Below are 16,581 nucleotides of genomic sequence, written 5' to 3' on the forward strand. Positions count from 1 at the left end.
GCTGCCCACAGAGTTACAGGTTACAGCCATTCATGTTACAAAGACTGCTGAGCAAAACTGGGCTTAGCTAGAACAGAACTTGGCAGACTTCAAACCTGAAATTAGACAGACTTCAAATTCAGAGTGAACAAGCGCTGATCAGAAGATTGACAAAGGAAATCACATGTGCTGCAAAGGATGGAAACCTCCCCCAGCCTGCCCTGACCTCATGGTGAAGCCACTCTGTTGCTCATGTGGAGAAACATCACATGTCAAGCTCAAACAATATTCCAAATTGGCACAAGGTGACAAAATATTTCAGCCCAAATAGACAAAAGACAAAACAGAGAAATAACAGCAATAGCTCTTCATTTTCTAGTGCTCTGACAGAAAACCTACCCCTTCAAAGAGTTAAATGACTTCTAAGGGTGATTAGTGAGGGAAATCATCATATTGAATGTCTCAATGAAGGGAGACAGAAAGAGAGGGGAGATGACAGAGGTGAGAGTGGGCTCAGAGGAGAAATTGGCTTATTCACACAAATATGAGATTTACTTCCATGTGCTGCAAATTGTGTTGTGGAATAAATGTGCTGATTAAACCTACAAATAAGTGCTGACTGCATGGTCATTACAACACAGCAGGACCACTTCCAAGTGTACAGATAAAGGCACTGCCAAAAGGTCTGTTAAAACTGTGAACACTTACCTAGCCAGCAAATAGGTCAGTGATCACCACTTGCTCTGGTTTTTAATAAAGGGATTTGAGAATATTCCCCAATCTTATAAGAAACATAGATTTTCATTATTTTTTTTTTGTGAACCAGAATGAGCGAATAATAGTAGCTGGAAAAAAAATGAAAAAGGCATCTTAGCTTGCCTTTTTTTCTTCAGCTGCTCCCTCTTAATATATAACTTCAGGTTGCAGTAGGAAAAAAAGAGAATAAATTGGCACATGTGATATTTTATTACTGATTTTGGAAAAAGCAACAGCAGGTTTTTATGAAACACACAGTGCCTCACATTGTTATATTCTTCAGGGAAATCTGGCTGGGTTCTTACTGCTGGCAATGGGAGTTAGGAGTGTGACTGCCAAGATTTTGATTCTTCATTCCTCTGGGCTCCCAGCATCCCAGAACCTTGAAAGCACCAGGATCTGGGACTCCCTGGGAATTCACACTACAGCACGACCCTGGAGCTGTGAAGTGAAATGAGCTACACAGAAGGGACCCTGCAAGCTTTAAAAAACCCCAAAACACAGAGATGAGCTGGCAGTAAAATTTGCACAATTAAATCCGAAGATAACCTGTGGTTTGTCAGAAGTTCATGTAAACTGAGACATCTCTAAACCATCAAGAAACAGACATTTCTTCCACGGAAAACAACACCATTGAAAAACTTCCTAGCACGCTTCAAAGCTGCAATCAGTAACTGAGCAGAAATCCAGCTTAAGGTCGGAAAAGGGACTTTGTTGGTACTTTAGTGGCTTACACAGCTCCAGTTCTGAGGACTGAAAGGATTGCAGATGACTCCCAAGAATCTAATGCTCCCAGTGAGACAGGGAGGAGAGAGAGGCAGCTACATGCTACCCTTTGCTCTGGGATGAGTTTGAAAACAAGCACAAGAAAATCTCATGTAGAACAGAAAGACAGGGTAGTTTGGAATTTAGTAGTTGCTACATTTGGCTATGCATATAGATCCAGAATGGGTCAAACCAACTAAAGATCCATGAATTTCTGTTTAACAGGACTAGCAGTCCCACATTAGCCTTTCCCCCAAGTTCTTAAAACAAAAATACAGTATTTCATCCTATATCAAATGTACTGTGTGTGCTGCTGGAAAACTTTCAGCTGAATTACTTTAGGAGGTAGCACTCAGGTTACATAAAATAATATCACATATTAAATCTCTTTTTAATGCCAGGTAATCTCCTTCCATTAAGAGGAATCTCTCATTGGGAAATACATATTATTTTACCAGTCTGAACTTCAGCTGATTTTATTTTTCTTACCTCTTTTTGTCCAGACCCACTTCAGTTTGTGTCAAACTTTCCAAACCCATGTGGTAGAATTTGTGCCCACCAGAACAAGAAGCAGCTAGCAAGATGAGCTATGAGGGTGCTTAGACCCATGAGAATGAAAACAAGACAAGGGAAAGGCTTTCTTTCCTTCTCTGCTCCTGCTCTGCAAGGGCACCCATTTATTTTTCCTGTGCCAAAGTCAGTACCTTTGGAAGAAGCTGGACAGAATATTTATGCTGTTGTCCTGCACACAGACTCAGCACATCTTCTCTTATCATGGAACTTACCAAAAGATCACTTAAATTGATGACACTACTTCTATGACTTCAACAAGCTTTGGATCAGATGAATCCTGCACAGTATCAACACCTGAGACCCCAGGTAGGAACAAGTTCCAAAATATTTAGCAAGAACTTTTTACTTAGTGTTTGAAACTTTTAAATCAAGGGCTGGAACAGAAAAGGTGCCAAGAACAATCCTTTTCTGACATTACCTGCTTTTCCTTAACATTGCATATTTTAATAGTAAGTAGCACAGATGTTGAAATACAATCTCTCTTCTGAGACCTAAATGACAGTCCCTGGCTGTTGGGGACACTAAAGAAATAAAGAGGAGAAAATATGCAAGTAATGAAGGTACATTTTTTCCAATTTAGTTCTGATGATGCATAAAATAATATGTAAATAATTTCTATTTGGAGGAGATTAACATAACAGCATTGGTATTTGCAAGCAGAGTCAGCCTGTACTGTATAACCTAGGTTTGCAGCTGAGGTAGTGTTTACCTGAATTTGAACACAAAAATTCTATCAATTCTACCTTCACCATCATTAACACAGCACAAAACCAATACCATTAACACAAATGATAACAAGGAGATGTGATTAGTCTCAGCTTGGATAGGCAATTAAAACAAAAAAAAAAAAAAAAAAGGGAAATATTGTTTAGCTGTATATGAACAAAGAGGTTCTATCAACCTGGCTTTGCAGTGAAGAAAATTGTCAATATTGCTAACGCAGGTTTGCAATTAAGTTGGTGTCAATGTGGCTGAGAAAAGGACTTCATAATTAGGACAACATAGTTAGTATTGACCTGAATTTTCAATAAAAATCATGTCTGCATTTTAATTTGGAATTGTAAAATTCATCCTTGGGCTCTACAAATGACCAAAAAATTAACTAGCACTTACTTTAAAATTAGAGAATTATTTACACAATACATTACTTTTTATATAACCACATGCCTTTACAAATGGTGAGATGATTGCAGGGTTCCCAGGAGCATCCAACACTTGAATTTGTGCATTTCTTTGCAACAGCATTCCCAAGGTTTTAAATACTTTACCCCCATAAAAAATTACTGCTTCAGAAGACTTTGCATTCTCACTAAATATTGGTTTCTTCATTAGAATTACTAGTTTTAGTTAATCTTTGGTTAAATCTCTATTAATGACCTCACAAATAAGTATCATACCCATTTATTTAAATACTCAGAATGCTTCTAGCAAATGTGATCACAAGGATACTTACATGGACATAAATTGGTTGTTTAATCAGCATTATGGGCTTAAATGCAAAAAACCAAAAGTGAGGAGAGCATTTAAATGCCACTTTAGAACCTGAGTGTGCACTTTTTTGCTTTACTTCCTATTGAAATCCAAGTCCAATATATCAAAACTCCACTCAAAGATAAGACAAAAAAAGATTTTTCCTTAGGGGGAAAAAGAGCTCTTTTCTGTGCCCTTTCCATGTTTCCTCACAACAGAAAAGGATAACATGAATCCTGCAGCATTCTCTGTCTCAATCTGCTTTATAATAAGCTCACCTCCTTCTGCTTTTCCTTCTTCCTTTTCCTCTGCACCAAGTATCAAAGGAATCTCAGCTTCTGTTGTGCCTTCTTGGTTCAACAGTGGATCTGAATAAATTTGATAAAAAGATGAATAGTGAGGCTTTTCAGAATGGACATGAAAGGACTGACACCCACTAGAGACCTAGGCATGAAAAACACTGGCAGAGGAAAAGGATCTTTTCCTCCATGAGTACAAATAAAAAAGCTGTCCAAGGAAATCCAAGGGGCTCTAGTTCAGAGCAAAGCCTTGGAGATACTGAACTTTCTGGGATTTAGGCACAAAATCCCCATGTGCCTACTCCAAACACGGATCTTCACTGGGACTCACTGCAATCCCAGAGACACACACAGTCCATGCCCCACCCCTTGATGTGCTGAAGGCCAGGCTGGAAGCAGCTTTGAGCAACCTGCCTGAGTAGAAGGTGTACCTGCCCATGGCAGGGGGATTGAAATTAGGTGGTCCTTAAGGTCTCTTCAATCCCAGACATTCTATGATTCCATGATTCTACGTTAGTGTTTTTGCTTGTTAATCTTGCTTTTGATCTCAAGACACAAGGAGTACCTTCTATTTCCATGCAGGAATCTTGGGAATCTTCCCCAGTTTTTATCTCCTCATTTGCAGAAACATCCTGTTGTCCTGTTAATACGACAAACAGAAAATGGTACCAGGATGATGCTGCATGCAGGCAGTGCTAAATTCATTAAAACAGAACATGAACCTTAGACACAGCATGGTATTCTAAGCCAAGTACTGCTTTTTTTTTTTTTTTTTCTAGTAAGTGAACCATGTTGAACACATTTTATATATGAAAATACCACTTAACAGTACTAAGCATTAAGCTAGTTAGATAGCTGTTCAAAACTGACCCTGCAGCACTTAGAGTATTTCTACTTTTGCAGCTCGGCCTTGACACTGTTTCTCATAGGAGCTGTTGTGAAGTGCTTGCACGTGATGGTCAGCAGAAGGAACAGCAACACCCCACAGACCTTCAGGACCATAGCAACAACATGGTAACAGTGCTGTGCACCCAGGATCACTATGGCCAAACCAATTTAGGGACATGTGGCTTTCCCAGTAGCATCAGGGGTTACTGCCCCACAACAGGCTGACACACAACCTCTACTACCCAACAGCATTTCCTTAAGGCGGCAAAAGTCAGGATGAAACCCACTGGTGCTGACACTGGAAGAACTCAAATTTCACACCGGTTCACCACATCTGTCTTAAAAAACTTTGACTAAGAACTTTACCTTTGGCTTGATCTTGTTCACACATCACAGGATGCACTGAATCACCCTTCTGTGTGCCTTTGGAGTCTTTCAGGGAATCTGAGGAAAAAAAAGCAAACAAACAATTAAATCCTGAAGCAGTTTTCATGCTGGAAAAGTAGACTTGAGTTAGAGGAACTCTTAGGTGCCAGCTTCATATTTGGCATTTTGATACACTGACCGATTTTCTATCTGTTTAACTACAGTCTTATAAACTACAGAAGTGTATTTGTGGGTTCCAATTATTCAAATTGATTTCAGAGTCCCTACCCTTACTGAGCAGTTTTTTGCTGGCAGTACAAACCTTAAACCAGGAGCTGGCAAAAAAAGATGCATAAGAATAACCAGCAGCACTACCAAGAATTTTATTCCTAATTAGTGGAGCAGCACAAATCTATGAGAAATACCACCTACTTGATAAATAAAGTGGTTTATTATTTCTTTAGAATAACAGTTTTTCATGGTTGAATTTACAGAAACTTTAAATCTTTCCTAAAACAATAAATCCCATAAATCCCTGTGCAAATCCTAGCCTCATGTCACTTGATGACAAAGCTCCCAAGGTCACTATGGCCAAGAGTGCTTTTCTTTTTTGGGGCAGACTGTCAAAATGAACTGCCCAAAACAATGCTTGGAACCAGTCCCACAGTGAGACTTAAATTACATTTTGGCAGAAAGTCCAACTACTGTGCTATCTGGGGTCTTCATAAACACAGGGCATTACTTTGTTGCATCAAACAGCATTTTCTGACAACAGCCAGTTTTTGCATGGGGATGGAGAAATACAAAATGCAAAATTCCACTGCATTCAGGTAATGCAGCAACACAGACACTCGATTTAGTGTGATTTAGTGATTTTGCTCATCCTCTTCACAGATTTCACCGGATAAAGAGCTCTCTTTGAACCTCATTAAAAACCAGTGCTGATCTAACTGGACGTTGTGCAAACCACAGGGATCAGCCCACTCCAGGTTGTAACAGCAGAAACAGATAATCAGTATTTGTGTTCCTACGTGAGATGCTTTCTAAAATCCTGCTCAGTGGAAAAAGTAAGTAATGATGCCAAAAGATCTACAGCACGTGATAATAAATTACATTTTGACAGTGCTTTTACAGCTTAAATTCTGGAAGGTCCCTCTCAACAACATTGCTGAGCAAATCTTACAATATACCCAAGGATGCCCCTGTAAAACTCTGTTCCTGAAAGTGTCCAAAAGTAATCTCTGATGGATAAGTAGAAAGCTAGGTTGTTAATATCTGATCCAAATTTAATAATCTGTAGGAAAGGTATGTGCTGAAATTGTGTGGCTTTAATTAACTGCAAATAATCCCCCAAGGCAAATATTTAATTACCTGCACAGTTTCTTACTTCTTTCATGGCATGACAATAAGTTTAAAAAAACAAAGTTTGAAAGTAGAATAACTCACTGATGTACAATTTGCTAAACTTTATACTTGCTGCACTTTATTTTGCCCTGCTGCGCCAGTCGTCCATACCATATTGTACAAATAGGTTCAAAGGATTATTCTTATCTGCCTGAATTGGAGCAAAGCTAAATTAGAATTTTATCAAATTCCAAGTTTAATCAAAAATGAGGGATCTGGTACCAAAAATTCTTGGTAGCAAAAAATTCTGTAGGGAATTTTTCAAGCAAACTTGAAACACATTGAGGGAAATTCTGGCTTTGCTGAAGTTTTTGACAAAGCTCTCAGGATTTCAGACAAGCCAAGATCTGTACTACCTGTAACTCCATACCCTAAATTAATATATTTTTCTGTATGGTACAGCTGCATGCTTGTAAAAGGAATTGCATTGGTAAATCTGGAATCAGAAGTCCTCTGCTTTGAGGGCCATGATGCCAGGGCCAAACAAGCAGCCCTTCAAGCAGCCAAAAGCGATGGCACAAAGTGATGCTGTGGTGGATGGAGCGGTGCTAAGGGTGCCGTGACTTTCCTGAAGAAGTGTCCTGAGAAGGACAGCTCAGGGGCACAGGCATTTGTCCTTTGCTTGTCACTCTTGCACTGAGAATGGCACAGGAACAGGCAGGAGGCAGTGTTGTAGAAAGAGCAAAATAAAGCTTTATTCGAGAGAACCACGTGGATTTTATAGAGTGATATGATAGATTCCGTTTGATTGGCTAACTAACAAAAACACCTCACACGCTGTCCTTGAGAAGAACAAAAAGACAAAGTAGAAAAACACCACCTGCAGATTGCCTATACATAACAGGTTACCACATCCTTACAACTCCCTAAAAATTCTCCCAAGCTGCTGTGAGAAACGCTTCCCGTTTCTCTCTCTCTGTGCCATGGTGTCCACATCTGCTCACACTGGCTAGCTGTTCAATTCTTCCAGGAGGGAACAGATGAGAGCCTTGTATGATGTTCCACAGAGAATAAACCTTCATTGTGACCAGGGCACTCTACGAAACATGCCAAGCACAAGAGCTCCAAGGAGGCAGAAAAACAAGAGTTTATATGGGAAAGGCAGCGGGTGGGACAAAACCCTGGGACCAGTGGGATGAGGATGCAGAAGCAGAGCACAGGAGAAGTGTCAGAACCCAGGGAATTCCTCTGGCTGCCCTGGAGGACTCAAGCCCCTGCCCTGGGGGAGCTCAGAGACCTTGGCACAGAGCCCAAGACACCTGTGCCTTTGATTTTGACCCATGGAGCAAATTACCACCTTTATATGAAGAATTACAAGTCCACCTATACATGAAGAATTACAAGTCAAGAGAGTTTAAGTAGAATAATAGTTAGTTTGTCATGGGGTGAAAATAGATTTTTTGGGGTTTTTAGAATGGGTGTTCAGGGGGCAAGATGGAGGAACTTGAGCATGTCCAGTCTTTCTCCTTCTTCTTCTTATTGGCCTCCATCTTCTGCTGTGATGATGGCACTTTTGGATTGGTTTAAGGTACAAACTCACTGTCTAACATAGGTGATAGGTATTGGAAAGTTATGGTAAATAATGTACATGTAGTTTTTAGTATAAAAAGATAACACCACCCCACGGTGGTCAGTATGCCTCAGCCTGACCTGCCAGACAGATCTACAGCGAGTCAGAGAAAGAATATTCTAGATAAGAAATAATAAACAACCTTGACAATGAAAACAGAAAAATCCTGACTCCTTATTCGACTGCTGGGCTGGGAAAATGAAGCTTGTATGCATCTCAGAGTCACTCTGACCAGCAGAGATTCTGAGAGGGAAGAACCAAGGGGGTAGAAGAAATCAGCATAGGGTCACAGAGGCCTCTGGGGGCTCACCCTAACCACAGAGGGCAGCAGGTTTTCCCTTTGCTGGTTCTCCAGCTCCCACAGTAAGTATGGTATCACCCGTGTTGGGAGGAGGAGACACGAGCAGCTCTGCCCCATCACTCCCTTATCCCACACCCATTGCACCTTCATACTCCCAGATTGGTGCCCTTAGGCTTCACTGGTGCTTCCTTTTTTCCCAGGATGAGGAATGACTGCAACTTAATGCAAAAAGCAATTTGCAGCATCACTGGCACAATTATGTGCAGTGGTCAATGGATTTTAAGAATCCAATCTAATGGATTTAAAAAGCCTTGTGCTTGGCTGATTGCCCCATCATGCTGCTGTTTCTCGTGCAGCATCACAGAGGGAGAGGTGTCATCACTATTCCCACCTATGGGCACAGCTGGCAGTCTGTCCCGTGGGCTTCATTCTCAAGGAATTGTAATTTTGTGTTAAACTTTCATTTTTATCATAAACAGTTATCCCATTGCTCCAGTGTTGGAAGAAGCAATATAACTGCACTGAATTCCAAATGATCCCAGGCAATCTACAATGATAATTTTTTGCAAGTTGTTTTTTGCAGAGCTTATCTCTGAAAATAACAGACAATGGACAGAAGTTACTGCCTAGCTGTAAGAGTCGCCCAGTTTTATGTCAGCAGCAGAAACCTGTCTTGATTGGTTTTACCATGCAGATTCTGAGCTCCAAAATCCTTAATGTCACGATCATATCAAAGGTTCCTTCTTTTCAAATCCAAATATTGCACTAAATATTCAAGCCAAAATGTTCAAAGACAGATTTACTTTTAGGATTAACAGGAATAAAATAAAGCGAAGGAATAAATCCAGATTTATGAAGCAAATCTGTGCCAAGCAAAAGTGAAAGTGTAAAACCAAAGGCAGTGATCAATAAAAGTGCTGATGATACACTACATTCTGTGTGCAAGTTTTCAGTAGGATAGTGGTATTCCTCAGGCTCAGCTGCTCCTCTGTGCCCACAGCCCTTTGGAGCCTTGTGCAGGTGTGTGTAAGGCCAGTTTTATAGTCCTGTATGATTCCAGGGTTTACAAGAGCTCTGGCTGTCCCTAGGGCCTTTGTTCACCTCTTACTCACCTGATTTTGTAAAATGGCATAAAGCAATGTTAGCCTTCTCCTAGAATAGTTAATTATCTGTTAAGTCATACCAGAGAATCCAAGGCAGGGTAGTCTTTCACAGCAAAGTATTGCTTATTTTTTTGATAATACACACACTGGGCACTATTTACTTTGGGACTGTAAAAGTTAACACTCCTCCACTCAGGACTGAAAGAACCCCTGGTTCTGATACCCCACTGGAACACAGCTCCTAATATCACACATGAATGAACCAAACAGGAGATTTAATTGCATAAATAAGCCAAAGATAGGCCACATTCATCTACTGCACATCCGGAGCTGAAGTGCTTGTTGAAGTCTGAGCATCCTTCAGTTCCCTCAAAACTCCTCCTTGCTGGCTGGAGTGGCAGTGTCCATGTCAGGAGAGTTTGTGTCTGCTACCCTCCATTTTATTGAAACAAGTGTCTTGTGGGACTGCATGCTTGAGTCCACCTGGGAATTAGCCCCAGTCTCTAACAATCTCTTTACAAAATATTTAGGCTTTAATAAAGCTGATCAGAATGCTCTGCAAGTATATTCCCTGCTCCTATCAACTGTATGTTGAATTCATCTCCAAGAAAAGCACGTAGCTTGCAGTGAAATATCAATCCTATCCTTCCTGCCAATAGTCAGGCACTATTTTGTCTAAATCCTGTACAAATCCCCAAGCTTTTCCATGCCATTCATTTTTTTTTTTGACTGTATAAGGCAATGCTGCTCAAACACGATTCTGCAAAAGCCAAGGAAGAGAGGAGATGGTAAGAACCGAATGTTAAGTGGTTTTAATGCTCTTTTAAAATTCACTTCCCCAGCTACTCTCTGTATGGCTTATTTACTGAGTGGTTTCTAATGTGCAGAACACCTGGGTCCTGTACACAGCACAGATAAATCACCGTGTTTTAGGGAGCTCTAAGAAGATCAAAGAGGGAAAATGCTGGTCATTAGGAAAGAAACAGCTTCAGTACAGTTTATTTTTTAAAGCGTGATACTGTGATAAATGACTGGAATATTTCCAGAGTGAAAGAAATCAAGCAGACATCTAAAATTACAGGTAATGGTGTGCATGGAGGCTTCCACATGATTAGGGTATTCTTTTGCCTCATAAACCGAGGAAAATATGTTAAAATGAAGTACTATAAAATGGTGATTTATGATAAGTTAGGAGGAGATTCTTGAGCTTTGACTTTAAAATGGTATTTTTATATCCACCAAGATTTCATTTTAATCTATCTTTATAACAGATTAGATTTATTGGAGCCCAAGTTTAAAAATGCTTGTTAAACCAGACCTTTTTAGGGGCAACAACTTGTAGAGATATTTTATCAAGTTTTCAGGTAAAAGACCAAACAGTTCATCTCTGCAGGTGGGACCACCAAAATACTTCTCCCATCTGTCTGTGCTTCAAGCTGACAGAAGGGCATCATCACCTGAGAAATTCCAGGTGCAGCTGCTTTAAAAACTGTGGGCATCCTTCTCCTGACATGAGGAGCAGGACCTGTTGTACAGGGCTCTGGGAAATGAAAAAGCTGAGAAAAACCTGATTGCCTTGGTTAGAGCCTGTCCAGGGGAATGGAGTGGAGGGAGGAGATGGAAGGGCAGGATCTCATGCTGGACTGATGGGAGCACAGCTGAATGGTTCCAGGTCAGGTAATATTCAAAAATAAGGAGGATTTAAATAAACCAGATAAGTGGATTAGTGTTCACTGTGGCACATGCCAGTACTAGAGCAGAAACACCTCTTGAGTAGTTCAGGGGCTGGACCCCATCTGGATGAACAACTCAGGCGAGATTAAATGTGAAGAAGTGAATAACCCACATTACAAACAGCTCCCAGGGAACCTTGTGGAAGCTGTAAAGAGAAGAAGTTGGATGGTGGTGGTGACATCCCTGGTGAAAAACCCCAAACCCCACAAATTAGCTTGTGTTAGCCAGTTTGCTTTCACAAGAATCCTTCTAACCAAGGGACAGGAAAATGTTATCACTCGAGTAGGCATGCAAAGCCACAGGTATGGCTGAGGGTGCTGAAACTCTTCCATTGAAAAAGGTTATTTTCCAGTTACCTATAATTGAAATTTTCCAGGCTGAAACTTTAGGTCTAATCATAGCCCAAGGGTGAAGTAAAAACATTTCATTCATAGCTGCTGAGTGCTCAAAATCAGGTCAGTCATTTAGATGTCTTAATATATACCTAAGAACTGATTTTAAATACCTCTTTCTGAACATATTGGGCTTTCAGTCAATCTTTTTCATGTGCCTTCCAATGACTAATTTATGTCAATTTGCACAGCTCCTCTGTATTTGAAATGCTCTTTCAGTTTATCCCTTCTCAATCATTTCTGTATTTAGGACATCATGATTTTTCCATACTGAGAGCTACAGCTGGCCAAAGAGGAATTTAAACCCATTACATTTTACAGTTCAGGATACTTACCAGCTTCTGGGTTGCCCAAAGAGAATTTTTAGGGCTAACTCATAGCCAAGTCATATATCTAATTCTGTTTCTGAAAACACAAGCCCTCCAGCCAACTGAATCTGACTCCAGAGAATGCAGAAAAACAGTGACTTGCTTTCAATGGCATTTCCACACAAGCCCAGACTTTGGTGAACACCTGGAAATAATTAATCAATCACTTCTTTATTTTTAAAATCAATTAGTATATGATTTAATTTAGTTGCCCTTCAAATGAAAATTCAGTTCTTATTAGGTGCTAATGAATTATAATCATTGTACTGTGCACAGAAACTTTGCACAGTAGGGATTTATGCTTCACCTGTACTAAATCCAGTTTCTTTTTACATTTTTCCTGCCAGAAAGTCTAATCATTAAATTGGGTTAAATAGTAATTGGAAGAAGGGGCAACTGAGATGAAGATGCAGAACATTCTCTGACACACAGACATGCACGTACACATCTCTCTTTAACAAAACATAAGCACAAGTTCAATCCTTCAGTCCAATCTCTCCATACTACATGGTCAGTTTAAAAAGAGTTTGTAATCCCAGCAAAATCTTGTATAGACTGAGTGCAGCCTGCCTGATACACCCTTTATCTGCTGCATGAACATTGATGACTTTAATCACTTTGTTCTGCCCTTACACTTCATAGAAAGGAGCATCTCTCACTTGAAATATGCTGGATATAAAGGATCTACTTCCACCTGCAAAGGTGCTGTCCAGAGATGTCAACTCTTTAAGGGTAAAAGAGTTTTTAAGTCTTTAAGGGTAAAATTGCAACAGTTCTTTGCAGACAGTGGAAAGAGAAACTTGGCATAGACTGGAATAAGAGGATACCTTTACAGTGTTGCATTGAAAATCCTGATATTCTTGAAATACTACTGTTTTCACCATTCCTGCAGCCTCCTCGCCCCCCCCCCCCCCCCTTTTTTTTCTGGAAACAGATGAACACTCAAAAAATTCAGTTTGCTCATAGGCCATGTGCAAACTGGGTTTGTGTGGATTGTTTTTCCTGGACAGTATCTGTCCCATGGTAACAGAAGACATATAATTTCAGATTAATGTGAGATTTGCAGTCTCACAGGAAGTTTTCATTTTAATCAAAGCCCCTCAAGTGTAATTCCTCCACTGCCCCCAACTCTTACAATGAAAATCCCTTTCATGTTCCCATTCTCCCTCTCTTCCTTTAAAAAAATGATAAAGAGGACTCACTCACAACAAAAATACTAGATCTTCATAGTAGCTGAGATGGATGTGCTTTGTTTTGAATATCATCACATTTTAGAGCAATAACTATATCAATGTGTTTGCTATATTTAAATCCCAGAAATATGAGGAGGGGAAAAAAAAAAGCAGCAAAACTGCTAGTCAACTCTAATTGGACTCAAAATCCTTGTTTTGGTGCAAAGTGAGCTGACATTTGAAAGACCTAAATTTTCATAGCAGGACAGAATGGTTTAAATGATGCATTTTGGGAATATGCAGCTAGACTTCTTTGGCATAAATCTTTTACAGTAATTAAGTGGAAGGACTGGGGAAACATAATTTCTTCAAATGCTTTATGTCCTGTTCATTTAGTTGAAAATGAGCTAGAGAAATGAGTATGTTTCAGAACTTGGAGGTTTTAGCCTTGTTAACTCAGTGGGCAAACAATTTGAGAGCTGGAATTTGTTTCAGGAGCATCAGGTGTTTTCAGAAATGGCAGGATTTTGTAAAAGTGCCATTTCTCAAGAAGCAGCACTTTTTTGTAAGAGTAGTATTTATTTTAAAAAAACCCTCAAAAGCTGAAATTTTAGAAACATTGAAGAATCACAGAGTGGTTTGGGTTGGAAGGGATCTTGAAGGACATTTCATTCCAATCCCCCAGCAGGGACACGTTCCACCAGACCAGGCTGCTCAAAGTCCCATCCAACCTGGCCTTGAGCACTTCCAGGGATGGGGCAGCCACAGCTTCTCTGGGCAACCTCCACCAGTGCCTCACCACCCTCACAGTAAAAATCTGCAAAGCTGAAAATCTACCAATGGAAATAAGGATCAAAACCATGGCCTGGTCCATGGTGGCCTTGCTGTTCAAAATTCTTGTTCCTATTAAAAAAAAACTAGCAAGCAAATATGAAAACATGGTCTTAGCTTTTTTAGCTTTTCTTTCTTTTATTTTTCTTTTTTTTTTTTTTTTTAAACTTGTACAGTTTTACAAACAAATTCTATGGAGGAGAGTTTGTCTCACTCCTTTTTCCCTTCCAGATGCTTCCCATCTTTCTTATGAGGAGAGGTAGGACATCAAAGAGATAATGCACTTTGTGTCTCTCAGGGCACTATCTCTTCTGTCAGCCTCTCAAGAGAAGAGGGGAAAACATTAAATATACTCTTAATATATTATATGAAAAGTGGGACTTATCACACAAAGATGATTTCTTCTCTAAGAAGAGACTTCTAATGCAACAGTGTAAAAACCTGGAGGGCTTACACACTGAGAAGCATATCAGAAGACAGTAATCTTCTTAGTTAGGAACAAACACTCAGAACAACAACAATTTGTTGGGATCAATAGCTGACTGCAGATGGAAAAGGGAAATCCAAACCCAAAGCCTCACTGTGACCCTCACATAGTGAAACACAGAAAATGGGGATTCTTCCAGATACAGAATACATAAACAGGCCAAATGTCATCAAAACAAGAAAAATTAATGACAGGCTATCACCAACCAGGCTGGGATTGAATCCATCACTATTTCTGCCTTCCACTAGCCTTGCCACGACTTCAATTTGTGATGTATCAAAAGCAAAAGCCAGTGCTCCAGCAAAGGTTTGTGGTTCTTTTTTTCTTTGCAGCATCAATCAATCTGTTAAAAGAGCACTTAAATCAACCTGCACAAGGCTTTGAACTCATAATCAGGTAAGTATGTAGGTTGTCCAGCATGTGGCTTTGAACAAAAGGGCAGGATCTCACACCCTGTCACACTTATCTAGAAAAATGAGAAGAGAGTCAAGCAGTGATGCTGAATTAAACATGAAATCTTTTAAAATAAATAAGTTAATGGATGTTAATAATTATGTTATCTCAGTAAAATGCATGAAAATTTTCTGTTAGTCTTTCTTGAAGGCCATACTGATGGATTGTATTTATTATAGATAGCATAACTCCTGTTTTGGATTACCAGTAGCAAACATTTTGTATAGCACCCAGACTTCTTCCTGATGTACCCCCACAAAAATGCTAAAAAATGTAGATCAGCACGAGCAACTAATAGCATGATTATTACGGAAATATCAAAAACAATACAGCTGTGCACTGGTTCCAATCTGCTGGTAAACCAACAACTCCACAGGAAAAATCTCAGCTTGAAACATTTAAATTAGATAATCTCTCTTGTTTCCTAAACACCCTGTCATTTGGTCCTGTGACACTTTTAAATATTTATTACAAACTAAATTATCTGAGTGCCCAGCACAGTCTGCACAAGATAAACATTACTTTCTGCCTCTCTATTATGACTTCATCTCCTCCTGTCTCCTCCTGATGTGTTTATAGCTATTGTGTTTTTCTTTTCCCGCATCAGGAGAGCACTGAGCAGGGAGCTGATATTGCTGAGATAGATGTGCATGCTGAACTATATGCCTGTGAATCACCCCAGTGAGCCCAATCCTTTATTTTGGATGTGTCATGTATGATATTTTAGTATTAACTCTGTAACAAGAGGACTTACAAATTTGTGGCATCTCTCCTACCAGCACAGTTGGTACCGAGTACTTCATTACAAAGATTTTTGAAAATGAAAATCCAAGCATTTCCCTATTTCTGTATTGTTTAACTGTGATTTTTGGCTATTTCCAGACAAAGAAAAAAAAAAGTTTCATTAAATGTCCTCTTGGGATGGGATATTTCAAAACACAATTTCCAATCTTTACCTTTATTCTCACTCAGCTCAATATCTTCTGATGATAGGCTGGCTACAGCTGAAAGTTTTGTTTCACCTGTAAGAGCAAAGGAAATGAAAGAGAATTTCATTAAATAGAAAACTGATGAACCACTTTACTGAAAGAAAAGTGTTAGGCCTTATTGAGACAAGATATTGTAGCTGAATTTCATTTACTGGGCTTCCATCCATTCCCTGGCTATTACTGGTCAGATCATCTTCCCTAAGCAAGATGTAATCTAACATTCCAATGCAGCCAGGTCAAATCTGTATTTCAATTTCTCATAATACAGAGAGAGGAACAGCTATTGGTTTCATGGGTATGCTGGTATCCTATTTGCTCTGAGATTCATTTTTTCATTTAATCCATATATTTTGAGAAAAAAACAATAAAGTCATTCTTAAATAGAATCATGCCCATGAATCCCACTGGAATCCAAATGACTAGATGCAAATGCTTTCCTGAAAATAGAAGCTTTCATGAATCAGGCCTGAAATTAGAAAGTCCCTAAAAATCTGCAGCTTGGAGTTTTTTAATAGCAGAGTATGCAGGTAAAACTATTGTAGTTAATAGATACAACTGGTACCTGAACTTAAATCAATAGTGGAAGTGAAAACATTTTATTTTCTTGCTAATTTTTATAGTTCTAAAAATCCATATAAGCTTTCATTTTATTTTCTGGACTTTAACTTCTTTCAAAAGAAT

General features: G+C 39.4%; 1 protein-coding gene across 4 annotated transcripts in view; it reads right to left on the minus strand.

Moving 5' to 3' along the window:
- Positions 1 to 16,581, minus strand: part of MACROD2 (mono-ADP ribosylhydrolase 2) — an 846,867-nt gene that overhangs the window by 30,462 nt on the left and 799,824 nt on the right. For all 4 annotated transcript variants that reach the window (XM_058802883.1, XM_058802881.1, XM_058802884.1 and 1 more), the window contains 4 exons: positions 15,868 to 15,933; positions 5,097 to 5,174; positions 4,408 to 4,482; positions 3,822 to 3,911 (listed from right to left, as the gene is read on the minus strand). In XM_058802883.1, the coding sequence (XP_058658866.1) occupies positions 3,822 to 3,911; positions 4,408 to 4,482; positions 5,097 to 5,174; positions 15,868 to 15,933 (309 nt within the window). The remainder of the gene's footprint in view (positions 1 to 3,821; positions 3,912 to 4,407; positions 4,483 to 5,096; positions 5,175 to 15,867; positions 15,934 to 16,581) is intronic.

This window comes from Ammospiza caudacuta, chromosome 3 (genome assembly GCF_027887145.1).
Source record: "Ammospiza caudacuta isolate bAmmCau1 chromosome 3, bAmmCau1.pri, whole genome shotgun sequence".
NCBI lineage: Eukaryota > Metazoa > Chordata > Aves > Passeriformes > Passerellidae > Ammospiza > Ammospiza caudacuta.